At 35.5% G+C, this 23,669-nt stretch overlaps 1 protein-coding gene across 1 annotated transcript; it reads right to left on the bottom strand.

Moving 5' to 3' along the window:
- Positions 1-21,674: 21,674 nt before the first annotated feature.
- LOC127634793 (biogenesis of lysosome-related organelles complex 1 subunit 5-like) lies at positions 21,675-23,446 on the bottom strand. The gene is made up of 4 exons (XM_052114474.1): positions 23,250-23,446; positions 22,937-23,068; positions 22,451-22,520; positions 21,675-21,970 (listed from the first exon to the last, which is right to left on the bottom strand). Exons 1-4 carry the CDS (start codon positions 23,269-23,271, stop codon positions 21,817-21,819), a joined length of 378 nt encoding a protein of 125 aa, XP_051970434.1. The 5' UTR covers positions 23,272-23,446; the 3' UTR covers positions 21,675-21,816.
- Positions 23,447-23,669: the final 223 nt, after the last annotated feature.

Here is a 23,669-nt window from a genome sequence, read left to right as displayed (position 1 = left end):
TACATACTGAGATCAAACTAAACAGTGGTGTTTTGTTTTAAACATATTCTTCTTTTCAATACCATATCATTGTGGAAGTAACTCTTCACTACTCGTGAATGTAGCCTACTGTATTTGTTTCATGATCTGATTTATCCGTGTATAGTTTTGTTACGGGACGTATAAAGATTGGATCCAAGTGCAAAGTGTGAATAGAAGAATTTAATGATCATTTAAATTAGACTACATGATAAACAAAAAAATATTTAAAATAACCATTAGTCTATAAGCTCAAAACACATAAATAATAATTACATAAATTGTTATTAACAATGAAGTGCCTTGTGAAAAAGGGACAATGGCTTTTATCTCAAGATAATAAATAAATAAATAAATGATCATGAACAAATACAATTTTTATTATGGCAAGATCACAACTACTAGGTCAGATAAAATGTAGTCCATGGCCAGCTAAGACTGAACGAGTTCGTATACGTTAAAAAAGCTAGACACAGCGCAACAAATAGAACAGAATACATGTGTCTCTTGAGACGTTTTAAAAAGTTTAAAATCTTTTAGCGTGACACGGTGTCATGATAACACGGCGATCCGAGATGCTTAAAACAGTGAGATATAAGCCCATAGAGCTTCCGTAGTTTAACAGAGGAAGACACTCATTATCTGATGTCGATTCGAACATGGATCTAAACATCATAGTATCTTTTTACTTCATCTGGGCTTTCAACAGAAGGAAATTCTACAGGCGTTAACCTGCCAACATGGCATTACATTTTGTCTTAGAACATAACAAAATATACTTCGCCGGAATAAACTTTATAGGTGAAAACACTTTTTCAGACTAGGTGGAGGTAGCCAGCTTTATATATCAAGAAATCACGACATCTGGCCTAAAGATTGGATACAGAATGATGCACTTAAAATATATCCAGGAAGGATTTACGGTGAAGAGAGAGACCGTACGGCTACTCTTAAGTGTTCTTGACCCTGATGGTGTTGTATATAGACGGGCACAAAGGCTTCGCCGGAGAAGACACCACAATCCTGGTCCAAACGTGTGGTTGAAAGTGTATTTCACCAATAGTGACACGAAAGTATTTTATTGAGACAGTAGACTATAGAGGTGGCCATCCTAGAAGGATCCGTACCAATCATGGTACTAAAAACTTTGCTCTGGAGAGACACTACTGATAACTTTGCGTTTCACCAGAGTTTCTTATATGGTTCAAGCAATCACAACCAAAGAATCTAAAGCTTTTGGAGCATACTTCGGAAAGAAAATATTCCGTTTTGGCTGAACTTTTTTCAGGCTTTAAAAGAAGAAGACCATTTCAATGGTTACTTCCTTGACAAATCTTTCATGCAGTTCTGCTTTAGAACACTTGTGCAGGTAAGCATGTTTATCCACCTATTCATCTATCAGCGCCGGCTGATATGCTGTACTGGGTTGGATATATCATGCATTTATATGCTAAAATATTAGAACAAATGTTATCTGTTGAAGTCATTTGTACAATGATGTATTTGGACACGTTTTATGGGAGAACTTTAAAAGCAATCTATTCATATGTGCCTTTGTCATTGTTTTTAAGGATGAACTTGATAGATTTGTCCAGATGTGGAACGCGCACACATCTGTTGCTTTCTTTTCAAAACCACTCTTAGTGTATCATGCATTTATATTTTCACCTGACAGAGATGTTGTTATGCTTGTTTTTATGCAATGTCCATGACAAAGCAACTCTTGTTTGAAAGAATTTTCACAAATTCAGTACACAACTCTGCATATGACATGTAGGTGTCTGTTAACTCAAGGACAGAGCCACAAGTGTGTGCCACAGGACGTCTCACCAGACCTTCCAGTGAAGTAAAAACAATCTTTATTTCAGAAACACAGACAACATCGGATCCTGTCACATATCTCAACAATCGCCGCAGACCTGCTTCATCTTGTTACTTGAAAAACTGAAAACTCTGATTTTCTGAGGATGTGTTTGGGGTGGCTTTGATCAACTGCAGCATTTTTCTAGTGCTTGGATTCTTGTCATCATACAATTTAAGTAATTCTGATTGACAAATGAAAATGTCTTTGACGATTTGGCCTGCACCTTCTGCCATGTTGTCGAGCGTATACTTTGATTGCTTTATTAACTGTTTGTGGACAACTTGATGGAGAATTGGTTTGAGATTGTCAGATGTTGTAATTTTGGTTACTCCTTTTGGATCCATTAGATCAATAAGGTCATCTTTATCATCTCTACTGAGCTCTTTCTCTAAAGCTTATGACAGAAGATCCCTTTCTGTCTGACTGAAATACTGCATCAGAGATGAATACAACAGGTCAGGTGAAACAGCATGTTCCCCAAACGCAAGTGCCACAGTGAAAGCAGGGGCCAGTCAGGTGGGAAAATACCCCAGATCTTTGAAACCTTTGGCCAGAATTCTGCCCATGGCCTTTCACTCTTCTTCTTGCCACTTGTTACAGCAAAGGAAACCTCATATCTTCCCCCTCAGCAGCAATATCAAAAAATGTTGTCCAGAAGGCAGAGTAGGCATCTCTGGATACACCTTGGGCATCAGCCCCCATCTCATCAATGAAAGTGAATGTCAGGAGATAGGTGATAATGTTTTCATCTTTAAAGTGTGCGATCATTTCCTCCAAAATATTTACACTATATTTACACTGTTACACAGAGCAAGTAAGGACTACTGGTAACTGTTGTTCTTGCAGATGACTCTAAGAGACTCAAGGTAACTTCTGAGGCATAATCATCATCATGGACTCCTACAAACTGCACAACATCATCTTCATCATCAGTGTCACTGATCCCGTATATTGGATGGTCACCATCCTCTTCTTTGTCCTCTTCACTCAAGTCAAGATGATTTCTTTGTGCCTCAACATAATTATGGTAATCTCCTTGTCCTTCCCTTGTTTGTCATTGGCCACAGATGTTTATAAATGGTAGTCTTTATCTTCAATGTTATGATCTTCATCAGAGCTGCAGTGAATGATCTCAGCATAACTCATGTTAAATCTAAACCTTGGCCCCATTTTGGCTTTATCAAACATTTGGCCAACTGTTTCATCAGTGTGCATTTCTGCCATTTTGAAGTCTATGATCTTAAATGTGAAATTCTCCTCTGGGCCTTTAGGTGACATGCCTCAAAGGAAAAAAAGCACCTTCCCAATTTTTTGCAAATCTGAATAACCAGTATCATTTGAGACAGGGAATTTTCTTGTCCCACCACCATTAATTGCCTTTCGGCCTGAAGCTGCTGTGACTATATACAGGTGAAACTTGAAAAATTAGAATATCGTGCAAAAGTTCATTAATTTCAGTAATTCAACTTAAAAGGTGAAACTAATATATTATATAGACTCATTACAAGCAAAGTAAGATATTTCAAGCCTTTATTTGATATAATTTTGATGATTATGGCTTACAGCTTATGAAAACCCCAAATTCAGAATCTCAGAAAATTAGAATATTACATGAAATCAATAAAAAAAGGATTTTAAATACAGAAATGTCGGCCCTCTGAAAAGTATAATCATGCATATGTACTCAGTACTTGGTTTGGGCCCCTTTGCATTAATTACTGCCTCAATGCGGCGTGGCATGGATGCTATCAGCCTGTGGCACTGCTGAGGTGTTATGGAAGACCAAGATGCTTCAATAGCGGCCTTCAGCTCTTCTGCATTGTTTGGTCTCATGTCTCTCATCTTTCTCTTGGCAATGCCCCATAGATTCTCTATGGGGTTCAGGTCAGGTGAGTTTGCTGGCCAATCAAGCACAGTAATACCATGGTCATTGAACCAGGTTTTGGTACTTTTGGCAGTGTGGGCAGGTGCCAAGTCCTGCTGGAAAATGAAGTCAGCATCTCCATAAAGCTTGTCTGCTGAAGGAAGCATGAAGTGCTCTAAAATGTCCTGGTAGACGGCCAAATGAGATGCAAAATTTGCTCTCATCAGAAAAGACGACTTTGGACCACTGAGCAACAGACCAGTTCTTTTTTTCTTTAGCCCAGGTAAGACGTTGGACATTTGAAGCCCATGTCAAGGACCCGTCTGTGTGTGGTGGCTCTTGATGCAGTAACTCCAGCCTCAGTCCACTCCTTGTGAAGCTCCCCACACATTTGAATGGCCTTTTCCTGACAATCCTCTCCAGGCTACGGTCATCCCTGCTGCTTGTGCACCTTTTTCTTCCACACTTTTCCCTTCCACTTAACTTTCTATTAATGTGCTTTGATACAGCACTTTGAGAACATCCAACTTCTTTTGCAACTACCTTTTGAGGCTTTCCCTCCTTGTGGAGGGTGTCAATGATGGTTTTCAGCACAACTGTCAGGTCAGCAGTCTTCCCCATGATTGTGAATTCAACTGAACCAGACTGAGAGACCATTTAAAGGCTCAGGAACCCTTTGCAGGTGTTTAGCTGATTAGAGTGTGACACTTTGAGCCTACAATACTGAACCTTTTCACAATATTCTAATTTTCTGAGATTCTGAATTTGGGGTTTTCATAAGCTGTAAGCCATAATCATCAAAATTATATCAAATAAAGGCTTGAAATATCTTACTTTTCTTGTAATGAGTCTATATAATATATTAGTTTCACCTTTTAAGTTGAATTACTGAAATTAATGAACTTTTGCACGATATTCTAATTTTTCGAGTTTCACCTGTATATATATATATATATATATATATATATATATATATATATATATATATATATTAGAGCTGTCAATCGATTAAAAATTGTTATCGAATAAATTACATGGTGTCCCGATTAATTAATAGCGATTAATCACATTTAATTGCATATAAAAATATTTGCTGAGAAAGCCCCTCATATAAATATAATTAAATATATAATGATGAAATAATGATACATAGTTATCTTTAAATATTTTAAAATATATATATAATATATAACGAGACTATACATTTATTAGGTGAATTTAAAAATTATTGTACAATACACCAAATTAATTCATATGACCACCCGTCATACATGGTGGAAGCATATGAGCACCCACAAACTCCTTACACAGCAAATCTCAAAAACACATACATATCCAAAGAATACATCATTAAATACCACACATCATAAATATACACCATCAATGATTAGTCAATACATGCCATTAATACCACTAAATCTAAATACATTACAGAATGCATATGGAGAGATAAACAACCTGCCCTCATACCCACACTCACACACACGCTCATGCTAATAAATGCTGGGGATGAATAAATAACATTACACATTACATTCAATGAGGCCTCCCTGGATAAAAGAAACCCACAAGCATGTAAAACAAATAACCCAACAACAAAAAATACTGCTGGCTTCCTAACCCGCTACCGGATCTGGGATACAGCATTCATAGAACACATCAACAGCTGCCACCTAAACATCGAATTCAAGATTTCCCCGAAGTTGCAAATCACCCCTCACCAATTTGTTTGGGATGAGCATTTTACATTGTCGTAACTGTCTAGCTCATGTTTAGACTGACCAACAATATTTGGATATGTATTTGGCATTCTTCATCTGGAACTCTTCACTTAGTAGACCGTTTGTTTCAAAAGCAGACAACTTGTCATATTAAGATTAAAATATATTATTATAATTAAATTCCACCATGAATGTCTGCACATGACATCCCCGTTCAGTCGCAAGGATTTAATTTATAAATGATCTTTTCATTTAGAAATTAGATTACTTGCAACAATATTAACATTACCAGATGTACCTGTCAACACTTCAAAAGGACATAGGTAATAATAATTTCCCCATGTTTCTCGCTTTCGTCATTACCAGGGGCGTGTCTAGAGCATTTTCAGTGGGGGGGCCATGCTGGGGCACTGCCTCCAAACGGGGTGGCCGCCAGTGACCAAAAAAAAAAGCTAAATTCTACAGTATATTACGTAAATCCTATTGATTTTATTATTTTTTTTAACTTGAATAAAAGTTACTTGTAAACAAATGTAGCTATAAAGCACATTTTTGATTAATTTAGTTTTGTCATCCCTGTATATATCCATTAAGTTAAATTTGAGAGCCAGTGTTTATTATTTTTAGTGTTTTCATAAAACTAACAAGTTTATAAAATAAAATCAATTTTAATAATGAGCAATTTTAAAAACCCAGAAGCAGAAACGATGTCAACTATTTTCTTTTAATTAGTTTGGCCATTACAATATACAGTAGTTTTATTCACAATCTCTTTCAAATAATAATAATTTAAAAAAAAAATCCCCCCACTGTAATAATTCAAATGGTTTGGCCAAAACATCATAGTGTTTCAACATTTCTGTCAGATTAATTTACAAAAAAGCTGAGTAACACAGAGTTAAAATTTTAGCACTGTAACAGTTCAAATGAAAACACCACAGTTTAAAAATAAAATATGGAACCATTACATTGTGCTCTGCTAATATATTAAAGAACAGTCTTTAGTTTAGAAACAATAAAAACAGTAGCAGAAAGAGAGGAAAACAGTCAAAAAAGAAAGACCTCAACTAAAACAGCTGGATTCTTCTGTTTCGGTGGTGACTGGCAAGCTCAACATTATTATTTATAATGGTTGCAGAGTTATTATCTATATGGATTAAAAATAATGGTATTGAAGGTCTTTCAGTGTTGGATAGACATATAAGCCAGTTTGCTGACGATACAACATTGTTTCTAAAGAATGAATATCAAATTCCATTAGCTTTACATTCTATTAACCAGTTTTCTAAAGCTTCGGGGCTACATTTAAACCTAAACAAATGTGTAATGTTAACACTGCATGAGTTTCCTTTGCAGTCATTATCTAATATACAAATTAAAAGGGAAGTTAAATATTTGGGGATTATTATTTCTAAAGATAAAGATGTTATGGAGAATAACAATGTGTTGAATAACATAGATAAATGTAAGTCCATATTGAATAAATGGCTGCAGAGGGATCTTACCATTTTTGGAATGGTTCTTTTACCTCAAATGGATAGTTTGTCCAGACTCATCTATCCAGCCTTCTCCTTGCCCATATCGACACAAATGATTAAATTAATAAATAAGGTGAATTTTAAATTTATTTGGCGAAATAAGTGTCAGTACATTAAAAAGGAGGACATGATTAAAAAATATGAAGACGGTGGGGTGAATGCTATCGATTTTGACATTATGAATGGTGTTTTGAAATTGAAATGGTTAAAATCTTTCATTCAAAATAGCCACTCCTTTTGGTTTATTTCACTCCCAATGCTATCTTTAACAAACTGGGGGTGTGACTTTGAGTGCACCTCGTTACCAGTTAAACTTTCATCCTTCCATCAGCAAGTGCTGCTCTATTGGAAACTATTGTTCAAACATAACTTCACTCCTCACAACACTCCAGTTTGGAATAGTAGATATATAAAATTTGGCAGAAAATCTGTATATCTTGAGGAATGGATATCTAAAGGGATTTGGGCTATTGCCCATTTCTTGGATGATAATGGAAATTTGTTACTGTATAGAGTGTTTTGTGAGAAATTCCAAGTACAGTGTACTGTTAATATGTTTAATAGAATGATTAGAGCTATACCAATTCCGTTAAGATTAATGGTTAAAGAAGACATGTTGTACTCCAAAATCTCCCCAGTACTGAGACTGTCACGATTCCCTTGTTGTCTGCCCTGTGTTTCACTAGTCTTTGTCTCAAACTCCTATTCTGTTTGTAAAAACTACACTTCCCATGATTCCCGGCCCTCATCACTGCCAGCCCTGTGTCATTGTGCTCACCTGATCGTCGTTTGTCATCATGTCTCCTGTGTATTTAAACCCTGCTGTTTCTCCATTCCCCTGTCGATTGTTGATGTTTGTGGACGCCTGTTTCAGTGCTCGTTCTATGTTTCTCCTGCCTGTACAACCTTTCTATGTTTTTGTTTTATTTCCCCATTGCGGGTATTTCCTTTGTTTCTGTTTTGTCTGTTTTCACGTTTTTTCAATAAAACCTGCAAATAGATCCTCACTCCATGTCTGCCTTCATCTTATCCGTAACAGAGACAGCTCTCCTTAGAAGGTTATGATTTTTGTGATAAAAAATTTACAAATAGAGTCATTAGATTTTTTTTTTTACAGGCTTATTACCCAAACCCAATTAGACGGGAATACGTGCTTAAAGATTTTGATAAGGTTGAAATATAAAAAATTAGGAAAAATGATTTGTCTTTTCCTCTCCCTCCGGAGGTGAATTTCAAAATTTTAAATGAGATTTATCCTACTAAAGAATTTTTAAGATTGAAATTTAATTTTGATGTGAATAATTGTGTATTTTGTGAAACAAATATTGAAAATCTAGATCATGTCTTCTTTGATTGTGATCTGGTGCAACCCTTTTGGAGTGAGGTGCAGAATTGGTTAAGGTCTAGGAGGGTTGAACTCCCACCTCTCACGTGGAAGTTAATTAGGTTTGGTGTTTGTCTGGAAAACAAAGATTGTGATTTTGTTATAATTTCTTATGTTTTGGAAAGTTTTTCATGCATAAATGCAAATGGTTTAAATCTAAACCCAACTTGAATCACTGGATGAATGAGGTTAAACTCTTGTGCAAATCTTTAAAATTTGTTAAAAATCAGAAAGCCCTTAAACTGATTTCTCTTTTGGATACGTTTAAATTAATTTAAAAAGTCCCTTTTTATTTATTTTTTCATTTTATTTTTTTATTTTTATTTTTTTCTATTTAATTATTGGTTTGTTCATAGTGTGTTTTCTGTTCTTTGTATTAGCTATGCTCAACCTATGGCTGAACAATTGAGGTTATATTCAGAGATTTGTTGATGTACCTTGTTTGTTTGTGTTGTTGAAGGATAATAAAATTAAAAAAAAAAGTATGTCGAAACAATTTACGGCAATTGTAGACAGTAGTTATTTGAGAAAATTGTTATGTATATTTTGATAAGTCACTTGTTATTTGTATAATTTTTTTTGGCAATAAAGATGACTTTATTAAGCTTTAAAAAAAAAAAAAAAACTTCTTTGAATCACGAACTTCAGTAGAATCTATAAACTGATTGGCCGTAAAATGAACCAATCACAAGACATCTTATAGGGGGGGCACCTGGGGTGGCCAATCGAATTTCAGGGGGCGGTGCCCCCCCCTGGCCACCCCATAGACCCGCCCCTGCTCATTACATTCCTTTGCTTCCACCATGTAACACTGAGCAAACGGCATACGAGTGTTTAGACAGACCAACAATTTCAAAAAAAAAAATAACTTAAAAACACAGCAAAAATAACAGTTGTTACATGACAATTAATGCCATATCAAACATATGCAACCTGATTTTGTCGATTAAGGTTTGCAAACACTTAAATAAATAATGAATTGCGGGGTTAAAGGGCTGACGAGGAGGACATGGAAGGTGAGTTGCTCCACTCACAGGTAAGGCGCAGCGCAGTTGTTGCACTCTTCTCTGTGCTTTTCGTTTGTTCTGTTCGAATATAGTCACTCCTAAAATAAACAAACTTCTCAATAACACTCAATAGCTCAAAACATTAAATTGGTAAACAGGCCAACTCTACACACTCGAGTTATTCTCTCTCTGTCTTCTGCTGGTGGCATGTGTGGTTTTATCCGCTCTCCCCGTGAATACTGGAATTAGAGACAGGTGTTAGTCATAATTTAGCTCAGGTGCAAGTGCCCTTACCGCTTTCTCAGTCTCCGGAGTGTGGCACTTGACCACACCCCGCTGCCACATAAATGTATTAATCAACTACATAGCAACAGAGAAAGCATTAATAGCAGAAGATTACATGTTTACTGATAGTGGCACATGGTGGCCAAGGTTGGTATCGTGTGCGTTTTTGGAAGAGAGAAAAAAATGTAAGACTTAGGCTCAGGAAGGAACTGAGATAAAAAAAAATTCAACTTTATTTTTCCACCTTGCAGTTCAGGGCTTTCGTAGTTGAGTGAACTCCGCATCATCTTACATTTTTGGCCTCTTGTTAACCAACATAGCTGAAAAGTGCTGACTTACAGGCATTTTACCAAGGTGTCAATTCACAGGTTATTAATATCACCAAGGCTTATTACTACAGGACTTTTTAAAGTAGATAAAACACGCTGTATTTTTTTTATTTTGTTTTGTTTTGTTTTTACCAGTGTGCGCACACTGTAAAAAGTCTGAATAAAATTTGTGACATGACAAGGAATTAAAATTACTGAAGCTCTGGTCATTTTTTAATTCCCCCACATTCACATATAAAACTAATCCTGTCCGAGTAGGGTTTAAATCTATCCCTCAGCCTTTGTTTTCACCCCAATAATTTTTTTATTTTTATTTAACCTTTATTTAACCAGAAGAGCTCTCTGAGATTAAAAATCTCTTTCACAGGAGTGTCCTGGCCAAAATGTGCAGCAGTACAATCAGTTCCATTACAGATAAACATCACACAGACAGACTAAAAACACTTAAAAGCAATTGCATAATGTTAGATCAGCTTCTATTCGCCGGATAACTGATTTAAAACGGTCTAGAGTCAGCAGATTTTCTAATTTTAATTTAGATTGGAAAAGATTCCAATCAAACGGCGCTGCGTACATAAAAGACTTCTTACCTAACTCAGTTCGAGTAAAAGGAACAGAAAGAGTATAGAAGTTTTGCGAACGAAGAGAATAATTCTTGATAATTTTCTGCTGCGTAAAACAACAGAGATAGGAAGGCAACAACCCCAAGATAGCTTTGTAAATAATTAAGTACCAGTACATTTTTCTTCTGGTAGACAGAGAAGGCCAACCTACTCTATGGTACAAGGTGCAATGATGGGTTGAAGATTTACAATTTGATATGAACCTTAAAGCACCATGATAAACGGCATCTAAAGAAGAAAGAAGATAAGAAGGTGCAAACTGATATACAACATCAACATATTCAAGGACAGGGAGAAAAGTAGCAGAGACTAATTTCTTTTTTACATTAAAAGAGAAGCAAAACTTGTTCCTGTAATAAAACCCAAGCTTGATTTTCAGTTTATTCTTCAGTTGTGTGATATGAGAACTAAAAGATAAGGCATCATCAACTATGATGCCTAGATATTTGTACTCTTTTACTAATTGAATCACTGTACCTTGAAAGGTCTGAAGAGATACTGAATTATTTTCACGTTTTTTTGATTTGGAAAATAACATATACTTGGTTTTATCAGTGTTCAGAACAAGTTTTAAACTGTGAAGCCTTAACTGAATAATATTAAAGGCTGACTGAAGCTTAGACAAGGCTTGCTGTCCGGAGGAAGCGCTGCTGTACACGACAGAATCATCGGCATAAAATTGTAAGTTCGCATCCTGAATGTCATAATCAAGGCTGTTTATATAAATGGTGAATAAAAGGGGCCCCAGCACCGATCCTTGGGGAACACCTTTTGAAATCTCTAATGAATCAGATTGTTTACCTTCGGCTTGAACACACTGGGTTCTTCCACTCAGATCATTTTTAAACCAAGGAATAGCGTGACTTGATAAACCAACAACCTTCAATCTGTGCAGCAAGATACCGTGATCCACTGTATCGAAGGCCTTAGATAAAACGATGAAAAGCGAGGCACAAGATTCACCATTATCCATTGACCCTACAATGTCATTTAAAACTTTCAAAATAGCCGTTGTAGTACTGTGTTTTTTGCGAAACCCAGATTGATTGATAGACAACACCCCATTTGCATTCAAGTAGCATGTCAACTGTTCACCAATGAGGCTTTCTAGTATCTTAGATAAAACGCAGAGCATTGAGATAGGTCAGTAATTATTCACTATAGTGGGATCCCCCGCTTTTAATAAAGGAACAACAAGTGCTGATTTCCAAATTTCTGGAATAACACCAGTGTTTAAAGAAAGATTAAAAATATAAGTTAAAGCAGATGTAATATAATCTGCTGCTAGTTTCAAATACACAGGCTCCACACAATCAGGACCTGGAGATTTGTTTATGTCAAGCAGACAGAGTGCTTTATAAATGTCAGTGCTCTTAATTTGTTTAAATCTAAACTCTTCCTTTTCTAGAAGACTTTCTGCATTAATAAAATCAGAATCAGAACCTATAAGATTTAGTGGTTCAAATAGAGACCCAGAGGCAACAAAATGCGTATTAAAGCAATTGAGCATATGTTCTTTATCTGATATGCTAGTGGAATCCATTTTTATACATGATGGGAAACTAGACTTGTTTTTACTACCTGATATCAGTTTTATATTCTGCCAGAATTTCTTGGGGTTGTTTGAGTTAATAGTGTTTTTTTCAATAAAATAATCAGCCTTTGCTTTTCTAATAGCGACTGTGCATTTATTCCGGAGCTGCCTAAAACGGATCCAATCGGAGCAACATCAGATTGTCTGGCTTTTGCCCATGCCACATCCCGCTCACGAATTTGAACAGAAAGGGCTTCAGAAAACCAGGGATTATCCCTACCTTTAACACGGAATTTTTTAAAAGGTGCATGCCTGTTGATGATTGATAAAAATCCATCATAAAAGTAATACCAGGCAGACTCAGCATCGGGAATGAGAAAAATCCTGTCCCAATCATAGTGTGCTACATCAAAAAGAAAGGCTTGTTCATTAAAATGTCGTGTACAACGTTTAGTGATAATACGTGGTTTATGCATGGGTAGTTTGGTATCTCTGACTATGGCAATGACGCAGTGATCGCTAACATCATTAGCATATACAGAGGCCAAAGAATACTTGTGAGGCAAATTACTAAAAATAAGATCAATTAATGTGGACTTTTTGTAATCCTTCGTGTTAGGTCTAGTAGGTGTCTCAACTAGCTGAAAGAGATTTAAAGAGTCACAAATTGCTTTGAAACAATCAGATACTGACTGTAGCCTGTTCACATTAAAATCACCAAGAAGAACAAGCTCCTTGTAATTCAAAGAAGTCACCGAGTGCATCAGAGAGGAAATGGCATCAGTACTAGCTGATGGGGGTCTGTAGCAACCAACTACAGTAAGATGTAAAGTCTTAGAAACGATAAGGTTTAAAGCTAATAATTCATACTTTTTAACTACTGACTCAGAGAGCAACACAGTAACTTCAAAACTGTCCTTAACATAGATTGCTACCCCCCCTCCCCTTTTTGGTCTGTCAGTCCTATAAACAGTATAACCATCAATATCTATGGCATTATCTGAAACTGTTTTTTTAAGCCATGTTTCAGATATCACTATAACATCAGCACTGGTATTTTTTGCCCAGATACGCACCAAGTCCAGCTTAGGAAGCAGGCTTCTCACATTCATATGAATAAAACCTAATCCTGATCTAGATTTAAAATCAGCAGGAACTTTGAACATTAGGGAAGTATTATTAAAAGGACCAGGATTTGGTAATACATTACCTGATATCAGTAACATAAGAACTATAAAACTCCGACGCCTTACTGTTTCGCTTACATTTCCAACAGGAAAATTCAAACAAGTGGAACAGTTTAAGATGCTGGGCTCCTTATTTGTTTGAGCAGAAACTATGGAGTTCTCATACACAAAGTTTGAAAGCAGTGACTTCAGACGGCAGTCCGAGAGAACGTTAAAGTTTGTATATATACCAATCCCCGTCCAATTTGTCCATTTTAAAGTTGAGGAAATATCGTTATGTAACGAAAAGTCTGAGTCATACCTGTAGCCGATGTTTCCCTGGTAGAGTATCACACCCAGAAATGCCACCAGAGCCGCGCAATTAGATGAAACAAACCGCATTGTCCTTTCAAAGTCCAACTAAGCCGACAACCAGTATAAAATATGTAGGTTTCTTTGCTGACGTGTAGACTTGTGGTACTCCAACTCTTTTCACGAAGCGCTGCCCGACACCACGATGCAGAAAGAGGGATCCACGCTAACATCAGACCGTGTCCCGCACCGAGAGAAAATCAAAACAAAAACAACCAGAAAAGGATCAGTGCCAGAACAACAAACAGCGACCAAATTCTCGAAACGTTAGTTTGTGGACAAGGCCACAAGCATTAATGAAATAAGCACTTTCCTTAGCGAAGTAGAGCCTAATACACTTAATCCAGTGGGTCGGCGTCTTCCCTTCGTTAATAAAGATATCCCAGCACGATCGGCAGATCAGCTCTTCTCTTTGACATAAAATTAAGATAGACTAAAACGTGCTACACACAGACGCGGACATGCTGCCATCTTGGAAAGAAGTTCATTTACTTCTTCTCTATGTATGGATAGATGATGGATGGATAGATTTTAATATATCATTAAAATCATTAAGCTCTATAGGCTTATGTATACTTATTACCTTTCTTCATTAAGCAAATACTTCATCCAAAGCAACTGACAAATAAGAACATAAGCAATTCTTGCAAAGGAGACATTATGAAAAAGGCTGTTAATTTAGTAATTTATTTATCTGATTTACAAGGGGTGGCTGAATGGCAGAATATAACTGTTAATATTCTTTGAAGACATTTCTTGTCAGGTGGCTTCCTCTGGTGGACAAACAGTAAAACAGCCTGTCTTTCTCCATATTTCTAACATCTTAAAAATGCAGTTTTATAAATAGCTATTTCTTCTGTTATAGCAATGCCAAATTTATGTAATTTTGCAAGTGACCTCAGAATGTTACTTTTTCCATGTTTTTAAGTTTTGCTAAGTTTTAAATTTGTGCTCACAATATAGCAGGCCAACTTGTTATTATGGGCAACAGTCCAAAATGATTTGATTATATCTTCAGAATGATTTGAATTACCAAAATTCTTTTGACAATTTTTTGTCTGGAGAGACTTTAGATGATGTATTATCTATTTTTTTTGTGCAAATTGAAAAAACAGCCTAGGTTGAGTTCGAAAAATTATGTTTTTAAAAAAAATATATGTGATAAGTTTTCCTGCAGGAATGAAAATCCACGTGACCATATCATTAGGGGGCACTGGTGGATTCAGAGAAGCTACAAGTTTTATTGTAGCCTATACAGTTCCGGAATTATGAGCAAAAACACAAATTAGCTCATTATACCACCAGAGTGTGGCAGATTGCCACAAAATCTGACATGCAGCTTCAAGTCGACACCCTGCTTGTGTATAGTAATTTACATAATACTTGGCCATTCCCAATATGAATGATAAGGTGCTGAAATTTTATTGGATATTGGCAGCCATTTTTGTTTACTTGTTGAATAGATTTTTAAGAATATGTTCACATTTGAACCAAAGAAGATGCATATTTATTTTGAACTGTCACTCAAAAGGTTGTGAAGTTATGACAGTTTTTTTAGTTGTACGCACCCTAGGGGTGAAATTGTATGAAACTTTTCTGACATCTTCTAAATGTCCTGTTGACTATGTCTACTGAGTTTGGTTACGTTTGGAGATTGCGTTGAGTAGATATTGATCAATTACTCAAATCACATTAAACTGAAGGAATTTTATCATTACTATCTTCGGAACGATTTCAAGTATCAGGATTCTTTTGATAACTTTTTGTCAGGGGGAGTCTACCCATATTTCTATACCAATCAGACTAATGGTCTAGGAGGAGTGAATCAGAGGTAAAATGAATTTGGATTCTAGCCCTTAAGGATACATGAACACAAACACCAAGGTGCTTATTATATCACCACCTAGTGTGTGATGGATGTTTGTGGGGGTGCCTGAGTGGTGGGGAGGTGGGGGTTTAGAACCATCCTGCCAAGTTTGGGATCTGAACGATTTATGGTCTCTGATGCCCAGACACTTTTAAGGCATAACAATGAAAATAATAAGGAACATAGCTGCAAGCAGCAGTTATTGGGGCCAAGCACAGGAATGGCAGAAATGTGTGAAAATAGCAATTTTGTGAAAATTTTAGGCAAACTCCTCGAAAAGCAATAAATACAATCACTTGTAATGTAATGCGTCAGCCAAGGAGTCTATCAATGACAATAGACTAAAATTATCAAAAGTTATTATAGCATTATAGAATTTTTAGGAACATAATTATGATTTGATTACAAAATAAGTTTTGATGCAGCATGATATGTCTTATCATATTTACATTATTTTATCAAAATACACACACTCATATGGATGTGAACTCTTCTTTTTTTTTCATTTCATAAATAAATTCCTTACAAAATGTTGCAAATGTTTTCTTCTTTAGTTGTCATATGAACAATCAGACAGTAAATATACTGAAGTGCTATTTTATCCCATTAACTAGCACCATCCCATATATGGAATGTTTTCTGCTTTTTTTAGCATTTTGTATGTTTTTTGGACTATATTACCTTCTGTCTTTAATCTTGACAAACCTTATATTGTTTGAAAGTCTCTAGCTTCAAAATATGCCCACTGTTTTTGATCTGACTGACGTTATTACCAGTGTTGGGCAGTAACGCGTTACTGTAACGCAGTTACTTTTGACAGTAACTAATACTGTAACGCATTACTTTTTAAATAAATTAACTCCGTTACCGTTACCATATGGTGCGTTGTCCGTTACTTTTTTAAATTAATTAATTTTGGCTGAAGTGTAGCCTACAGCCTAACCTGTTTACAGCAGCGACTCATTGTAGGATTGGCGGATGCCAACCACTGTAAACACGCAGACGCACTGTGGGCGTGTTTCCGTTTATTCAAGTATGCGCGACAGTCATGGCGAGTCAAGGCGAGAGCAAGACGAGTTTTTCAAAGTGGAAATATGCTCATTATTTCACTTTAGTTGAGCATAAAGACAAAAATCTTTTAGTGAAATGTAAGCTGTGTCTTTCTGGTTGGAATGTCCTATCTACTGCTAAAAATAGCAACTCCAATCTGTCGAAGCACCTCCAGAAATGACATGCCTCGACAAAGCTAGAAGCTAACCCGGTGTCAGTGGACACACTCGAAGTGAGTCAAGCCCCTCCAGCCAAACAACAGCGACTAGATTTTAACCGGACTGTTATTAGCCACAGCCAGGGGCTGTTGCACGGTATGTTGTTGAAAACATGCAGCCTGTTTCTACTATAAATATATGTCAATAATAGCAGTTTTTTGGTGCTGAGTTTCTCGAAATTGATTCTGAATAATTCAGATTGCTTTCATTTATTTATTTCAAAATGTTTTGTTATGTTGTACATTGTTAATAGTTTTCATACTTAAGCTGTGAAAGGGACATTTTTAAGGGCTCAAAACAACAGCTATTATGATGCAGAAGCCACTTTAGTTTTTGATTCTGAACATATTATTGAGCTTGTTTTGTTATTTATTTCAGAAATCCTTGTGATATATTCAGTTTGTGCTGGTCTGACTGAAATAAAATAGTGTTTAAAAATTACTTTCTGTTTAAGTCAGTTTTGTGTTTGTATAGAGTAAGACCATAACGCATAAAAGGGTTAATTGGAACATTAATGAACGTTCTTTAAAAAAGTAACTAAAAAGTTACTTTTAAGAGTAATGCATTACTTTTTGGTGTAAGTAATCAACAAAGTAATTGAGTTACTTTTTTAATGAAGTAACTAGTAACTGTAACTAGTTACTATTTCTTAGTAACTAGCACAACACTGGTTATTACAGTAATGCATTAAAATACTGAAAGAGTGGATTTTAAAACATGCAACCTTTGAGCGGTATTACTTATATTTTATTTCTTCTGGTTTTGATCCGATCAGATGATGGCAGGAAATTCAAGCATACAATCCTTGGTAAATGTCCACAATTGAAAGTAGACTTGACCATTTTATCCAAAACAGCATACATTGAGGAAAGCACTGACTGTCATCCTTTGCTTGCATAATCACATACATTTAAAATTCTATAACAATAAAATATTGGTTATAAAACTATTAATTTTATCAATCAGCATCAAGGTCTTGAGGTCTCCGCTATTCTGGTGAAACTTTTGCGTTGTTTGAGCTAAATACACAGGCGAATGAAATAATTTATGGCAGAAAAATATGATATGTTTGTTGTAAATTTGAATAAATACTGGCTTCCGCTGCTAACAATGCTTACACTGTAACCATGCTTTTTAAACATAATTATAATCTGCAATTAATTTTATATAATATTTTGCAATAAAAAAGTGTGTCCTCATATGGTTTGAGTGGTGTTTCTGAAATTAGTTTTTCAAAAAAAGTCTGAAATTACTTTTATTCACTCTTGGACCAATGGAGTTCTGATTTCATCCTGTTGCCACTTTTGGTACTGCGCCTAGTAAATGTTTGATAAATATGGTATTTTATAATTTATTTACTTAAAATTAAGGACTCAACTTGGTTTGATGTATGGCTTTCATTTTTTCTGTAATTATTTTAGGTGCCATATCTTTATATATATAATCAAATATATATATATATTTGATTTAATTTCCATTTCAATAAACTTAAACTTCTATTACTTTTTTTAAATTAACTTAAATAACTGATTTCACTTGCACAATAATCTCACAAGTGTCCAAAAATTTGGTCTGTAGACCCAGATATTTCAGAGTAAATCTGAATATGTCACTCTTGGAACAATGGAGCTTTGATGTATTCTTGTGGCCACATTTGGTACTGTGTCTACAATAATTCTAAGAAATTTGGGACACAACTTGCTTTTATATATGGCTTTATTTTTCTGTATTTATTTTTTATTTACTGTATTTTTTTTAGAACATTTTAGTGGATTGCATTTTCATTTCAATACACTAAAACATCAATAACTTTTTTTAATTCAATTAACTGATTTCACTTGCACATGTAAATATGTACAATGTAAATATATACATTTTGTTTTTTCTTATTTTCTGGTAAAAATAAAACATCCTGAAAACAATTAACAATTACTTGAAAAGCACACTGACACAATATGAACTCTTTTATTTTTCCCTCAGAGAAATAAATAAAAAATTGGTGGAATTTATGCTGAAAACATGAAGAAAAAATTTTTTTTTAATAAATTGCCAATGGGGTAAAAAAAAAACACACACAAAAAAACATTTTTTCTACATTTGAATCAAATTAGTTTCTCTTGCAATGACCATACACATTGGTTTCAATTTCTCTGAAAACAACACATTATCATACATCCTTTGCTTCTCAAGTAAATGTATATTTTTTAATAATGGTTAGATATTTAAAGCCAGAAATACTCTATAAATGTACAGTGATGGTGTAGCAAGTTTAACAGCCACACACAGTAATATAATTTCCACCATAGATGTTTAAATTGGCTGACAGAAATATTATAGAGGTTATGATCACACTCCTAGGATTTGTTTGTGTAGTGATTTATTTTATTTTTTTTTACATTTATTTGACCTTTCAAACATTTTCTGTCTATTTTCTTTTCTCAAGCAGAGCATGATGAAAGGTGTGTTGTTGAGAAAGAGCTCCATGTTTCCGCCATGTCACTCCTCATTAGCACCCAATGACTGTCTGGGATTTGCCATGGAGGAGACAAGCGACTGGGCAGCATACTAAACTGGGCTTCACCTCAAAATATCTGCCACTGCAAATCTCTCACACTCAAAACCAGTGGAAACGCTATCTGCTCCATGAGAAACCAAAGCCAATGACTGATGTATTTAAACACAAGTTCATCTGTTTTATCTGCTCTAAATACATTTATTTCACTTATAACTCACAGTATTGTTTTCTGCAAACATGGTAGTTTTTACTGCATCAAAATAAACATAATAGAGTAACAGTCTGGTTCTGGCAGTGGAAATCCCATACATTTTCTCCATAGGCGAATTGATTTATGAAAACATATTTTTTTAAAGGCAGATCTATTGCGAGCTCTGAGGTGGTATATTTTCCAGTTGAAGCCACCAGTCCATGTTATTTATTATTCTATTAAAAATTTGCTTTAATAGAATTCAGAGAAGACCATAATTCTGCAGAGAAATGATCACCGAGTGGCAAAGGCATAGCCAGGGAATTACGTTTGGGTGAGCCTCAATAAAAATGGATGGGCAACATTTTCTCTACATTTGTTTTTCTCAAATGCAGCGCATTCAAACAGTTCTTTCACACCTTCAGAAAGCAGAATGTGTGAATTTTTTTAACTATTTTATAAATGTATATTTGAAGACAAAAAATTATCTCTAATATTCCGGGTGGGTCTGGGACTTTGGGTGGGTTCGAGCCCACCCGTGGCTACGCCACTGCCGAGCGGCAAACAAAGTGCACTAAAAGAGCACAGCGACCACCCACTCCCATGACACACTGTGAATGATGCATTCAAGTTAAACTACTTATTTATACGAATCTGAATATTTGGCAAAAAAGAAACTTAATATATGTTTATGTGTGTATAACCAACAACTTTAAACCAAGAGTTTTAGATTTTTCTATTGTTTTTAATTCAATTACTTTATTTGCAATACTTCATGGGATTGTAGTTCAGTCCCTCATTAAAGACGTTAGGTACACAGTCTTGTACTTTGTTCCTTTCTTGTACCTCTTAGCTGAAATATTGGGCAGACACTGTACTAAGGTGATTTGAAGTATATTCTCATAATGAAACTCAAGACAAACATCTGATAACTGACAAAAACATAACTGTCTTTTATTGCTGTTTGTAAGTAACGGCCAACAATTATTACAGGAGGGATGGGGTGAAGAATCTGAAAATATGGTTGAATAAATTCACCTGGCATGAATAAATTGTGCACAAAAGGCCTAAAATGTGAATTAAGAAATGTAAATTGAGCCACTTTATCCCTCAACATTTTTTGAAGAAAATATGAGTGGTGCCTGCTCATGCAATTCTCCCCACCACAATGCCAGGGTGTTGCTATGTGGTAGCCAGGCCAATGGTTTTCAGTTGCTAAGGTATTCTGAGTGGCTGTTTGCATATTGCTATTTGGTTACTAGGTGATTGCTTACTGGTACAAGTCCATTTACTTTGGATGAAATTGCAGTCAAATTAGTTGTGAGATGACTGAACAGGGTTTTTCCTGCATTATTATTTTGATATTCTAATTTTATGATATTCATCCTGCTTTATAAACACTAAGTATGCTTCTCAATTGAGACATGGATGTGCACAAGTGTGGTTTAGCATTATCACAGTACGTGTCCACTGGTGCCTGGTGAGCACAAAGCGAGAGTTTTCAGTTCATTCCAATAAGAATCCACCTAGCAAGCCCATTGGAATGAATGTGGACACTTGCGCAAGTGATGCACTCTGCTCGATTTGTGTGTGTGAGAGCTCTGGTGACAGGATATCCCAGAGCCATCCGATAACTTGCACGATTTCATTGGGTTTAAATACAGTGGCTATGGTATTAAAATGAATGAGGAAATTTGGAATGGTCAACGGATGTATAAAAGGAAGTCCCGCCTTACAGTTAAAAGATCTAATCACCTTTTAGATACAGACATCGCCTGTCAGTCAACTTGAGAACGCCCATGCGCATTAGCTGGACTTGCCTGAAAATAATGTTTTTTAGAATAATCTCAGCTAAAGAAGCACCATTTTTTTGTACCAATGTTGTCAAATGTTACTACCGATTTTAAATATGCTCTTTGATCATAATCTTGAAGAACAGTTTTGGAGATTTCAGTCTTTCCCCATTCAAGTTGATAGGAACTGTACTTTGAAGGCACTTGTATCCATAGAAAACAGCTGCCTGGGAGCGTTCCAAAGATGGGACTGACTTGCCTCAAAAGAGACTTTGTTGCAGCATGTGCTAGAAATGGGGACTGATATAATAATGACAAAATTTGTATTTTGGGGTGAACTGTTCCTTTAATGTCATCAGAAAATAGCCAAAAAAAATGCATTTATGAATCAGTAGTAAAACACATTCATAACACTCACACCTACACATAAAAGCACACACAGTCAGGTTTATATTCAGAAGCTTCTGAAGGTCTTTCTTCATTTCGTCCTTCTGAGCATGCTGACAGCTTTAGCGTGTTCTTCAACCACCTCCTCCTTCAGAGCACACTGCTCCTTCTGAAAGTCCTCCCAGTCCTGCCTTCTCCTCTCCTCTCTCTCTCTCTCTCTCTCACACACACACACACACACACACACACATCATCTCATTCACTTACTCAACCATCAGTTTTCTACAAGCAATTCATATGATGCAAATATGTCATATGTTTATCTGCCATTAAGCCTTGAGTACTGCATACATACCCAGGCTATGTATGGATTAGCATACTATCATACTTCTCATATGTAATGCAGTACGCAGCTAGGTGGTGAAATTTGTACAGAAGAAAAAGAAATAGGAAAATCCCTAGTCAGAGCAATAGTAATAGGGGCACCTTGCTAAAGCAAACACCACTAACAATGCAAAATAACTATTTCATTTTGAGATAATTGGACACAACTTTCTAAATGAAACATACAATATAATAAGATCCCCAAAATGTACATACTACTGGTTAAAATGTATATTCTTGCACATATAAATAAATACTATATAGTGCTTCATATACTATTGTTAAAAAAAAAATAGGCAGCGTATGGTGTTCTGTATGCAGTCTGCTATAACACCATATACCAGACAAGAATCTGTTCAGATTCTAGCTCTCTCTGCTGGATTCTCTGAGCCACATGCTTCACTGCTTCAACTGCAAATAGACGAGCAGACATCAACATTCATCTACATAAGCAACATTATCAAGGCACTGACTAGCCACAAAAGTACATCAAGTTCTAAATAATTATTATGGTGATATTTATAAAATAAACTTATATTTTCACTGTCCTTTTCCCAATATGATCTAAAAATATGAATTCAGCACCTGTGAGCATGTTACACAGTTTCTCATGCAAACAGTGCACTGCAGCAGATCATGATCATCAGTGTAGGATATCATCTTGAGGTTTTCAAGCAGACGGCACTCTCTGAAAGCACGCTTCTCATTTATAGTGTAACTTCTTGCATCATATAACTGCTTACTGTGTTACATCAATGTACCCACACATTAAAGAATATGTTGCCCTTAAACACACATGTACAATACACTTTATTCTAACATTTTACTCACAGTGAGTGTGAAAATAAAATGTTTTAAAAATAAAATCAAATCTACCTCAAACTCCTTGAGGAAGTATCTGATTTCTCCCTGCAGGACTGGCCTGTGATCAGTCAGTCTGGACTTAATATCGCTGACATCTGTAAAAGAACAAATACTGTTACTTTATGATGGAAAAACAGCCAACACTTGCTGCACAAAAGGTCTGGGTAGAAGCACACTATGTCATGACACTAATATCGTCATACGAATTTTGTAAACGTTTTTTAACGAATCATTGTCTTCCTGGACAATTGTTTAATGTGTAAAACTTTAACTCACTTTTAATAATCTTCTCCATCATCACAAGATATTCCTTTATCTGAGAACTGACAGCCTTACACGATAATGGTTATTACGCGTATGAATATTTATTTATCTTAAATTTTAAAACTCCTACTGACTAATGAATGTAAATCAATAATGCGAATATGACAGACAGTAGTTTTGTGTTGTACATACAAAACAAGCCATGTGCGAACAATAACAGTAAAGAAATTCAAAATAAAAGTCTCAACACAAATATCAAAATAAAAGTCTCACACAAATATCAAAATAAAAGTCTCAACACAAATATCAAATAAAATTCTCACAACTAATATCAAAATAAAAGTCTTAGAACTTCAAAATAAAAGTTCTGGAGGACAATGTCTTCACGGGCAAGACTATGGGTGCTTCTCATTTCCTAAATTGTGCTTCCTC

Source organism: Xyrauchen texanus, chromosome 42, assembly GCF_025860055.1.
Source record: "Xyrauchen texanus isolate HMW12.3.18 chromosome 42, RBS_HiC_50CHRs, whole genome shotgun sequence".
Lineage (NCBI taxonomy): Eukaryota > Metazoa > Chordata > Actinopteri > Cypriniformes > Catostomidae > Xyrauchen > Xyrauchen texanus.
This window is presented reverse-complemented; position numbering and strand designations above follow the sequence as displayed.

Excerpts from the sequence above, each read along its gene's own strand:
- LOC127634793 (XM_052114474.1), bottom strand. The coding sequence starts at position 23,271 with ATGATGGAGAAGATTATTAAAA. Across the intron at positions 23,069-23,249 it reads GATGGAGAAGATTATTAAAA|ATGTCAGCGATATTAAGTCC; the intron begins GTGAGTTAAAGT and ends GTTCTTTTACAG. Across the intron at positions 22,521-22,936 it reads TATTTTCACACTCACTGTGA|TTGAAGCAGTGAAGCATGTG; the intron begins GTAAAATGTTAG and ends GTCTATTTGCAG.